Here is a 12,447-nt window from a genome sequence, read left to right as displayed (position 1 = left end):
ACATGGCGCTTACAGTCCTACAGGTTTCTTCTGCCTTTCTCTATCCTGCAGATCACTGCTTCCCATGCCCCTACCCACAAATAATTCCAATTCCTTGGTGATTTCTTCAGGCCATGAACCTGAGAGTAGTATAAAACCCTATTCCATACTAGCATTTTATTTTATTTTATTTCATTTCAAATTAAGGCAAATTACATTCCAAGCCACTAGGCTATTTGCTCTGACCTGGAACTCCTTATCAGCTTATCCAATTAATGTATCCATGACTGCTGCAGCTTGGGACAACATAACTTTTGATGTAAGTTTTGCAAAGTATTCCTTACAGGTTATGTATACTAAACTCAGAATGTCAACAATGTCTAGCATAACAAGCAAGTGCACAGCGTTACCATAAAGCTGCCCATATACACATAACAGGACCAACCTTATTCCAAACATACAATGGATATAATTCCAGATTGCCCGCCTGAGCATTGAGGTATCCACATCTTTATGCATGGCCATTGTGTTGTAAGTCAGGTTGTATGCAATCTGAAACTTCTCATCTATCAACTGCCCCACATCTGGATAGAGACGATTTACCAATGAATAGCCATGGTCTTCCCATGAATAGTCCTTAAAAACAAATTCGGTACGTGAGTGCAAGTTCCCAAGAAAGGTGCCATTGTATTAGACACACAGTTTTAAGCCAAGCTTGCAAATGGATTTGAAATGGCTTAAGGAAACACTATCTTATTTTCTTAGGGTAAATAGCAAAGCCCTACAATGAGCTTAGTGTATAAATACTAATGATGCAGCGCACTCTTCCAAGTTTTGCTACTTACAACCTAAGTCTTACCTGAACATGGAAGGTAGGTACTTGCATTCCATGTCTGGAGAAATCTTTATAGCCATAGCTAGTATCCTCAAAGTGGCGAGACACATCTCTTGTTGGCACAGATTCTTCATCTTCTGTTAAAAATGTAACAAAACATTGCAAAACTTAACACCGAAAGCCCTGACGCAAATGGCTACAATTTAAAAATTGTATCCCTTTAGTTTGAAAATCCTTTTCTAGACCAAATACACATAAATCAATTAAAATTGATAGTTTATTAGACAAAACCTTTTTTTAAATGCAACATTGAACCTATATTACAGAAGTAGAGAAGTAGAGAATATGTAGCCCTCCAGATGTTGTTCAGACTACAGTCCCATCAGCCCCAGCCAGTGTGACTGATGGTCAGGGTTGATGGAACTTGTAATCAATATCATATAGAGGGCCACAAGTTCCCTATCCCTCAGCTATGTGAAATTCAAGGCCATAACTCTGTATTTTGTGTTTATTCATTTATTTTGTATTTTTATGCTGCGAACCATGAAGGGCAGTATATAAATAAAATAAATAACATCCACATATTAATGCAAGTCGTGAGCATATAATTTCTCTACATCTGACTTGATGAACAGAAAAAAATACAGGGCCAGGAATTAGTAACAAGTCTTCTTGTTTCTGGTCTTAGCATTTCATGCTGTACATTTCAAGCTCATTAGTATGGTCAGATGGGATTGAAACACATTGTTGCTTTAAGTTGAATGGCAGCATTTTTAGGATTTCAGCCAAACTTTGGGATCACATGCAGCCCACCACTACACTAGTTTTTCATTGGATATGTCCTTGCATCCATGTGCTCTTGACATGACACTGCACTGACACAACAATACTAAACGTTCTAAGATAGAATAAAAAATGAATGCTACAGAAAACCATGTCAACAACTAGCAACATCCAGCTTCTAGGTTTTTATGGCAGTGGAAAGGAGGATATAAACAGAATTTAAGATTGGAGTAAAACCAAAGTATAGCAAAAGGAGGACATCTTTAGTTTCAAGTACTATTTTGCCTGCGTATTTCCACCTAATCATGTATACATGTTAATGGCAAACAGTTCCAAATATTTAATGCTTTCTCTGTGTTGGTATGGCAACACTCCAGATACAGCCAGATACAGACTCACTCCCCATTGGGAGGCCATAAACTCCAGACTCATAGAAGTAACAAGCGTGGTCAGGTACATAAGATTAGCTGTGGTCTTGGTACAATCAACAGTGTTGATGGAAACAAAGTCCATACTCCCACACCCCATTATGCTCCAAAATAAAGTGCACCTCAACAGTGCTAGGTGCAAGCAGACTGCAGATGTGCTTGTTGCTGGGTTTGTATTTTCATTTTAATATACCTGGACTTTTCTTTGTAGGTGCCTAACGAATGAAATAAACGACTCTAGGTGGCTGTTCCAAGTAGGGAAGGCCAGGGCTCTCTTCTGCTGCTAGTGTTAGCTGACAGCCAGTGGGAAAGGGTCACCTTAATTAAGCAGTAGACACACTGGGTGGGGCATGACAACACACACATCCCTTGGCAACATACCTCCCTACATGCGTAGGTTTGTGTCTTGGGCAACTACCCAGATGAACTGATTAACTTGTAATTAAGATTTTGAGTTATAAAGGAGATCGGTGTTTTTAATGTGTTTCATTATCTGTTCATGACAATGGAAACTTGCTGTGATCTGGAATTGACAAAAGCATTTTACTATCTAACTTGATAGGCAACACTAGGACATGCGCCACAAGCCAAGATGGCTTTTAAAGATATGTTGACTTTAACTATGTTCCCACCTGAGCAACACACCAACATGCTTTCTCTCTTTTCCTTCTCAAAACGAGTGGCCTTTTCTTCTTGACTGGCTTTAACATCATCTCTGCATTCCTGTAGTTGCTTCAGTTTTTCCATAAGTGCTTCTACTTCACAGAAAGGCTCAGTGGTCTTAAAAAAAACACCAATATTCTAATGCATTGGGATATTGTACTGAGAGTATACAGTCACAGGTAAGTATAAACATTATACTATGTTCCAGTTCTATGCCTCCCTGCTTACTACCTTAAATTCAATGGTGCCCTCAGTTTTGTGGATATTCTATTTGCCTTTATTATGCAATGATGTAATGCAGAATTAACAGTTATAGCTGTTTCTGGACAGGGATACCTGACTACAGTGTTTGATGCATTAGTAGCTGAAGTACATCCTATTAAGTTTTGTCCAAAAGCTGCAGCTTGTGCAAAATGCTGTCCAAAGATCTAAAGTTCTTTAAAAATGGCTATTTCAAAAAAAGGTTGCACATTCTTAAAATGCTATTAACAAAAAACACAACAGCTACATTTAAAATTGGCATCACATACCTACAAGAAAATTTAGTTGATATAACATCCAACATAAGTGACATAACATCCAATTTCTGTCTATCACCTTGTTCTCAGGCTGTAGTTTGATGTAAAAGATGTTAGGAATAATTAAAACAAATGCTCTATTCCTGCTAGTACTTCACCCCCCACCCGCAAAAGATAGCAACATTACTGATTAAACATCTCACTTGTGAAATGTGATGTGTTTTTTATAACTGAAATTCATTAGGACGGCTTTTCACATTATTGTGTTGTTGTTAATAAATAATAATAATAATACACATACATACAAAGTGTATGTGCATTCTTGGGAGTTGAAATCTGCTTCATGGTAAGCCTGTTTCTCACCTTAGGAACCTTTTAATAATTCTCAGTGACACATTGTTTTTGACAATGGCAAAAGTCACTAGACCAGCTAAACCAGGGGTTGGCAAGGTTTACTTTGCCTTGGGCCAGTTCACTCCAGTGGAGATCCCTCCGTGGGCCAGATCACGCCCACAATTTTCGGCGCTGCGGAAGTGAGTCCCCACACTGTGCTGGTTTAGCACAGCCCATGGGGACTCGCCAAGCAGGCAGCTCGTGGGCTGGTTAAACGACCCCTGTCGGCTGCTTGTGGCCCATGGGCCTTAGGTTGCCGACCCCTGAACTAAACCATCATATTAAATTAGTGAGGACTTGAACAATTTCAGTTCAATTTTGGGAAACTCAGATCAGCTCCACACCTCTCACGGCAAATAAATTTCTTGAACTGACACTTGTATTTTCCATATCAAGTGTGTACGTCAGGCATAGGCAAACTCGGCCCTCCAGATGTTTTGGGACTACAACCTCCATCATCCCTGACCACTGGTCCTGTTAGCTAGGGGTGATGGGAGTCTTAGTCCCAAAACATTTGGAGGGCCAAGTTTGCCTATGCCTGCTGTACGTTATCCACATTTAGGGACCTTGGTCTGACTGGGCTTCCCTGATGCGTTTGCTTCAGAAAATACAAATACAGTTTCTACATTCATACAAGTACAAATACATTTGCTGCTTTGAAAAGTCACTGATTTGTGCCCCCACTCCCAATGAATAAAAAAGTGCTACTGGGATTTTTCATATACTTTCATGTACATATACTTCACTACCAGTGGAAATGCTGGAAAAAATGTTCATGTATGTAACTTACTTAATATAGGTGAAATACTTACAGCAATATTTGCAGCTGGGCCCTGCGTCTCATACACACCATGATTTCCATTTGCAATATCACAAATGCAGTAGCCACTGACAGAAGGTGGCCTGAACGTGTGACCACCGTCACAGTGAATTTCTGGGTTGATTCCACAGCCAAACGTGAAGGATGCAAGGGAATGATAATGTGTAAGGAGAACTACAGCATGGATCAGTTCTGCCAGGGACCAGCTATGTTCTTCAGTCTTCAGAAGTTGCTTCAGGAGGAAAAAAGATTTACAAGTTCTCTTAGAAACTTTGCTTATAGCTACCTCACAAATCTGATTATACAATAAGGCCACAGATGTTTCCAGCATGGCACACACTCATGCTTTTCTATCAGAAAGATCCTACTAAATGCAGGGACTGAATACCCATGAGCAAGATTTTCAACTAGGTGAATACTTTATAGCGCTGCAACTTTATACATGATATTGCTCTATTATCAAAGTTGAAGGTAGTTTAGATAATTTTGAAACAAAAATGTATGCTAGCTAAGCAAAGGGAGACCAAATGATTCTAAACACTAATTTCTGATTACTTTTTAAAGTATCTAAGGTCAGGTGGTTCAGGGACAAATTAGTCACTGGTATACTAAAATGATACTGTCTAGTATAATGAGAGCTAGTTAAAAATAATAATTCAGTTTTGTTTTGACAAATGGAAATCAACATTAGATAGTTAATCTCAGGGTTCAAAAAGGAGAAAAAGAAAGAAAGGAAAGGAAAGGAAAGGAAAGAGCACTTGGACCTACCATGTCCCTAAATGATCCTTCAGCATCAGGTGCTCTATGCGAACAACATGAATCATAGTTTAAGGATGGTGCCCATCCATCTGAGAGCTATATATCAAGACTTGGCAAGTACCTAGTACTATGCCATGCCCCCCCCAAAAAAAACCAGCTGGTATCCCAGTAGTAAATAGAATTTCCAAGTAAGAATGTTGTTCAGTACAGACACTTAGCACTTGTGTTTCTATTAAGATGATTTGAATGTTTTAGCATCTTATGACACAGCATGTGGTAGCAAATATTTAAAAAGGTATGGATTAAAATACTAGACGCTTGAAAAGCTCTAAATCAAAAAATAAATAAAAATATTAAGGGAGCTTACATATATAGTATTTATATGTAAATAAATAAGTAAAATACTCACTTCAATATGTTCTTTGGTAATGAGCCATGGTCTGTGCGCCAAGATTTTATTCAATTCACCCAAATTCTGCAGTTTTTGAGGTGCATTCTCTAGACCATTCAACCACTTAGGGTCTCCCCCAACATGAAGAAAGCAATTGACATGGACGTTAACCAAGTAGGAGCACTGGTGCCTAGCTGCAGCCTGGAGGAAAAACAAGCACAAGAACTATCAAACTGAGAGATTCCCTGCAGGGAAGTTCCTTGCCTATCAATATGGATAATTACAGAGTATAGCTATGCTCAAGAATGGGAAACAACAACAAAAAACCTGCCTGTGTAGCAATGTTTATGTATTTTGTTTGCATAGTGGTTTATTTCTGTATGTGCTTTGTATATGGCAAAAGCAGTACAGCAGCAACTTTTATTTCTTTACCATATACAAATGTATTCACTTTATAAACCAGTGTACTCAGAATCAAGTCCCACTGACTGGTTGCATCCAATGAAATGGTTCTTTCCACACAAATACTCAAGCAACAGAACTCCTCCTCCCTTATCTCCTTGCAACCCCCTCCCAATTTACTCCAGAGGATTGGAGGACGCCCCCAGAACACATTTAGGGGGCATGCGGTGGGAGGGGGTATAAGAGGAAGGGCAAATTATTTTACACAAGACGTCCTTGCACAAAAGGGCCACTTTGTTCCAGGTAAAATTATATAAGATTGCAGCCCATAATTTTAACTTAAATATATCAGAGATACTTTGTTTCTGCTATGTTAGTCTAGTTCCTCCAATCCTTTCATACATGAAGGCTAGAGAAAACAGCTTGAACACTGTTTTAACAACAGCCATCATTAGATGTTTCCTCCCACAACTGTCATTCTCTTTGTTCGACAGATTTCCTGGAAAGCTGCAGCAATAATACTAGAACCTCAACAGACAGTCTTAAATTATTTGGTCACAAATGAGCCAACTACAAAGTATTAAAAGATGCGTGACTGGGTCTCTTGCCATTTTAGATTTTGCTTAAAAGCAGCCATGAGGCAAAATTTGATTGCAGCAAAAGTGCTCGGAAAGAAGTTGTTTAAACTTTTTCCTCTCCTACATTATTTCACTAATCTAAATCTACCCCCCCCCCAAAAAAAACCTCACTATTGTTTGCCCTGAATTATGCGCATTTCAGTCATTTGTTTTCTTTGGAGGGGGGGAACCTATAAATTTTTCGTCCTATAGGGCGCACCGGCCCATAGGGCGCACCTAGTTTTTTTGGGGGGAACAAGGAAGGCTTGTGGAGAGCTGCCCGAAGCCCGCAAGCCTTGGGAGCCCGGCGGGAACTCCCAAGTTCAGTGTGCACCGACCCCTCTCGCTCTCCAGGCTCCAGGGAAAGCCTGCATTCGCCCCATAGGACGCACACACATTTCCCCTTCATTTTTGGAGGGGGAAAAGTGCGTCCTATAGGGCGAAAAATACGGTACTTTCTAGGAAGAACTAATAGCAGCTTGGAGAGGAGATTTAGATTAGTGAAACCTTTCCCCCACTGCTGCAATCAGATTTGTTCAGGGCAAACAGAACTGCTAGAATAAGTAGAAGCTGACAGGATGAGGCCACTCACCTCACCTTCCTGTCACCCTTGCTGCTGGTGGTCACCAGGAGGTGAAGGGGAGAGGCAGAAGCAAGGTACAAATGCACTTGTAGAGCCAATCCGTGTGTTTGCACCATGCCTTTGTCACTCCCACCTCTAGCTCTCAGTAAGCAGCAGTGGAACGGGTAACAGGAGGTCAGGTGAGTGCAGCTACCCTGTTCCGCTGACCACTACCAGCTAGAATACCTTAAATAATTCCTCTGCTATTCTAGCCATTCTAGCCACTGAAAAATTATAACGGAGTAATAAGTAGAAATATTAGAAATAAGTGTTCCAGATTGCAAAAATTAAACACATTTGTTCCCATACTTTCTGACTAATATACACAACAAACATGCACAAGAGATGCCTAATCAGTGGGCCCCTGATGTTGTTCGACTTGAAATCACATCATTACCATCCATTGGTCATGCTGGCTGGAGCTGATGGGAATTGGAGCTCAATATTACCAAAGGGCTACAGGTTAGCCACAGTATGAACACAGAATTCCCACAAAATTAACAAACTTCATTTATATTTTATACACACCATTCAATTTAGAATTTTCTGACTGTACAGTCACTTAAGCATTTTAAAGAAACAAAAATTAAATTATTAAAATACACACAAGAATAAAATGCATGGGTGAGCATACATGTTTTTTAGTTTAGTGCCAAAGAGATTGCAAAGATACTAAGTTTCTCTTAAGTACAGCCATATCTGATATAGAAACTTTAAAAGATGTACAAAATACTGCCATTGCTTTCTGTTTCATAGTTTAACCTACCATGATACCAATGTAGTGTCGATAGTGAAGAGGCAGTGGGCCATCCATCTGCAACAGATAATGCTGAGTTTTTAAAAAGCTCTCCAGGTACTGTGGGTGGAAAACCATCACCAAGGCAATGTTGTCCAAATGCCCTAAAGTGGTGAAAGACTCTGCAAACAAAGCATGCATGTGGGTATCTTCAGCGCTCACTTGGATAATCTGTTTGAATTAGAAAAAGAATAGTGGCAAAACATTGTAAGAAATAAAGACATAGCAGCCAATATGAATATTTGTTAAAATTTACTAGCTCCAAATTAGTTGTTAAATCTTAATATACCAAATGAGATGCTTCTCATAACTGAAGGACTTTAGTGAATCCCCAAGTATAGCAAATTGTGTGCTGGATCAATAACGTGTAATAATATGTTTATTATTTATACCCCACCCATCTGGCTGGCTTTCCTAAGCCACTCTGGGCAGCTTATACCATATATAAAAATTGTAAATCATTAGACATTAAAAATTTCCTGATATGGGGCTGCCTTCAGATGTCTGATAGCTGTTTATTTCCTTGACATCTGATGGGAGGGTGTTTCACAGGGTGGGCACCACTACTGAGAAAGCCCTCTGCCTGGTTCCCTGTAACCTCAAGCTTTATATTAATTTTTAACAGAGATAAGTGGACAGGGAACATATATTTATTGAAGGGCAGTATGCTAGCCTATAGAGGCAACAGTAGTACCCCAAAATGCTGAGCTATTTAAATAGTTAGCTGTTGTGGGAAACATGTTTATGACTACTAAGCTAGGCGTAATGTTAACCAAAGCCACATTGATAAAGCCTCTTATTACCACCCAGGTTTTATATCAGCCAGCGTGTGAGGTAGCCCAGGAAGATCACTTGTTCACCTTCTCTCATACACTCACACTATGCACTAAAAACATGCTGGTTAATTAGATTTAAACAAATATACATGTCCACTACAATTAAAGGGCAAGCTAATCCTTACCTAGTATCCAAACAACACTGGGTTTATTAAGACAAGCTAGTATGAGTGTGCCATTAAATATCAAAATTCCACATGGACATTACTGTTTTCTAATTCAGCAGAATTCTTGCCAAACTCCTGATGATTTACTGTGGACATGTGAATAATACTTTGCAGCTGTTCCTTAGCCAATACTAGATTCACCACCACGAAAAAATGTAACAAGTTCTCTGTGTACTTGCAAAACGTAAATCACCACGCACCTCCATCTCTGGGATGAATCTGCTTGGTCCTTGTCCCAGTGGTCTGGGGATCCTAATTCCAAGTTCCTAGAAAAGAAAATTGCACTATCTGAACTTTTAGCTATAAACATTTCAGCTGTGGTTTCAGGGGAAAGAAAGAATTCACCACTGAAACCAACAGAACTGTCCTTGTTGCAGAAGTGCTGTCTGTGGAAATTTTCTATCTGTGCTTCATAACAAGCCACACTTGTTTACAGTAGTATACCATACTGATGCCATTAAAAACAATGAGACCTGGTTCACTGCAAAGCTAGTTTTGCATAAAGCACTTGGCAAAGTGTCCAGAACAAGGAGTTCAGCTCACAGCTGCCAGTTGACTAATGTCAGTGATACTAAAGGCTTTTGAAGTACCTCTCTGCACATCCGCAAACCAGAATGTGAAATCTGTCAGTATCTTTCAGGAAGCAACACAGCTGTAATCTTATCGAAGGTTTTTGCATGAGTGTGGGAGTTACATGCATTAACCACAAAAATATATGCAACTGTGTTTTTATGTTCACTGTTTAAAAATGACAAAGAACAAGCAATGATTTCTCAGATTGAAATTTCATGCCAATCTGAAACACATCTACCACAATACTTTCACTAAAAGAATCAACAGACTCCAGTGCACAACTAGAATCCTACAAGTCAGCAGACAGTGGGAAAATATTTGGCAAGAACCTTTGGCAAGGGCCACAACATGCATTACAAAATTAGTGAGTGGACTTGCCGTATACCTTTACAATTAATGTGATTAGAAAAAGCCATCTGCATACCTATATCAGGGCCAATTGTTGCGTGGTGTGACTACATAGTCAGAAGGGGGGAAACTGAAACCTGCTGTGGCCTATCTGAAACACCAGGCCCACAGACTTATTCAAAGAGTGCTGCTCAACCCCTGCTTCTGGGAGATGCTGAGCAGTTTGGGAACAGGGAGAGGCACTATCCTTGGGCTGACATCAGAAGGGGAAGACTGAAACCAGCTGTGTCCAAATTGATGATGATGATGAAACTCCCCTCATCTTGTCTTTTCTTTTGTTCTCCTGCCCTCCCCCATTTTCTTTCTCTTCCCCTGCTTCCTTGCTCTTTTTGCTGTTTGTAGCAGTTGGTCTGATGAGCAGTTGGGCATCATTTTTTACAGCTCAGGGTAACATTTAAAAATATTTGTACCTGACTATTAATATCTTGTATTGTATTTTTTAGTCTGCATGGTTTTTTGAGACACAGTTAAGTTCTATTTGGTATGTAGATTTGATTTCTTTTGTATTTCTAAGATTCCTTTACACTATATTTGATTATTATATTGCTTACTGGCTTAGAATCAGAGAACCGTAGCGTTGGAAGGCACCCCCAAGGGCCATCTACTGTAACCCCCTGCAATTCAGGAATCATAGCTTAAAACTCCCTGACAGTTGGCCATCCAACCTCTGCTCAAAAACCTCCAAGGAAGGAGAGTCCACAACCTTCTGAGGGAATCCATTCCACTCTCAATCAAACAGCTCTTACTGTCAGGAAGTTCTTCCAGACACACACACACACACACACACACACACACACATGTTTACTCCATCCTTCTTCCCAAAGGAGCCAACACTAAGCATGTTAACTGCTTTAGCAATTTCTCATAATGCTAGAAGTTGTGGACATCCAGTGAAGCTGAATGCTTCAGTATTCAGTATAGATAAAAGAAAGTACTTCACGCAATGCATCAACTATGGAATTTGCTCCCACAGGAGGAAGCAATGGCCATCAACTTCAATAGCTTTAGAAGAGGATTAGACAATTCCTTCAGGAAAGAGCTGCCAATGACTACTAGCCATGATGGCTACACTCGGCCCACATGGTCAGATGCAGTATGTTTCTGAATACCAGTTGCTGGAAACCACAGGAGGCACATGCACTTTGGTCCTCAGGTCCTGCCTGTGGATCTCCCACAGGCATCTGGTTGGCTGCTGTGAGAACATGATGCTGAACTAGATGGGCCTGATCTAGCAGGCTCTTCTTATGTTAAACTGAAACTGAACTAGTTTGGTGTTGGAGCCGCCCTTGGTTCCAACCATGGGTAGATATTTCCAATGCTCTTGTTCTCACTTTTCAGTACAGAAATAATGTGTGTTTTATAAAACCACAGTATTGTACCTCTTTAGTTACGTGAGAGCAAGTTAAAACTTCCATGCCTTGCTCAAATGTCACTTGAAGACAATAACTCACTGATCATGATACTGTTAATGTCAGCTGCCAGTTATACTTTCATGCAATGACAGGCATTGCATTGCAGTCATTGCATTAAAGTATTTGACATCTCTACACAAACTGATACACACTGAAAATTCATGTTTTCATTTCAGCTTGAGACAAGAATGGTACTGTCTCCAAGAGAGCTATCTAGACTCAGAGGCATACTATTCTTTTTGTCCCTCTTGTGCATAAAAATGGCATGCCTCTCGCTACTTGCAGGGCAGTAAGTAGACAGTCAACGAGCTTCTCTTTGCTTAGTCAAAGATGTTATCCACACACACTGTTCCCACTGTAGCCTAGTCTCTGAATAACATTATGATTCATGACTGACAACTTACATCACTTTCAGGTGTTTAAATTATTTGCTAGTTATTTACAATTTTGGCACTCGATGCCTTCAGAGGACTTTTTAGAAACTGAGAAAATATTGTAGTGCCTGTATATAAATGTTAAACATTCCAACTAAGTTCAGACATAAATCAAGTAGGTTTAATTGCTTATCATAGAGTTGGAAGAGACCACAAGGGCCATCGAGTCCAACCCCCTGCCAAGCAGGAAACAAATATGCTGTCAAAATTGTACTGTAATTTACTGCTAATATTTCAGCTCCTGTTTTCATAATGTTTTTATGTTCTTAATTACAGTCATGCATAAATAATTACTTTTAGTTAAGAGAAGTACTACTAAGATCCTTGTGATGTCTCCAAAGTTATATTTCTGATATGTAAGAATGCAGGAGACTGGAAAATTCTAGCATTAGTTACTATGATTCATAAACTGATATTGTGGTTCGATGTGAAGTTCCACATTTAATTTCCCCATCAACACTTTTACTACGTTTTCCCCACATTCTCCAAAAATTCTAACCACAGAAGGGAACTTGAGCAGTACACTTTATACTAGAAGGTGGTTTTGGAAAGACTGCAGACTATTACAGTGGTTTTTCATTTGTTGATCAAGTTTGTTTGGGATTTGAAAA

The 12,447-nt window shown here is 39.7% G+C and overlaps 1 protein-coding gene across 8 annotated transcripts in view; it reads right to left on the bottom strand.

Moving 5' to 3' along the window:
* The window catches only part of SESN1 (sestrin 1), a 48,579-nt gene that overhangs the window by 2,104 nt on the left and 34,028 nt on the right, over positions 1–12,447 (bottom strand). For 3 of the 8 annotated variants that reach the window (XM_083433520.1, XM_083433524.1, XM_083433527.1), the window contains exons 2-8: positions 9,210–9,275; positions 7,977–8,177; positions 5,588–5,770; positions 4,412–4,651; positions 2,658–2,805; positions 839–951; positions 425–615 (exon numbers count right to left, since the gene is read on the bottom strand). In XM_083433520.1, the coding sequence (XP_083289646.1) occupies positions 425–615; positions 839–951; positions 2,658–2,805; positions 4,412–4,651; positions 5,588–5,770; positions 7,977–8,177; positions 9,210–9,275 (1,142 nt within the window). The remainder of the gene's footprint in view (positions 1–424; positions 616–838; positions 952–2,657; positions 2,806–4,411; positions 4,652–5,587; positions 5,771–7,976; positions 8,178–9,209; positions 9,276–12,447) is intronic. The other 5 variants (XM_083433521.1, XM_083433525.1, XM_083433522.1 and 2 more) reach the window with 3 other exon arrangements.

The sequence above is a fragment of the Podarcis tiliguerta genome (genome assembly GCF_965153285.1).
Source record: "Podarcis tiliguerta genome assembly, chromosome: 3".
Lineage (NCBI taxonomy): Eukaryota > Metazoa > Chordata > Lepidosauria > Squamata > Lacertidae > Podarcis > Podarcis tiliguerta.
This window is presented reverse-complemented; position numbering and strand designations above follow the sequence as displayed.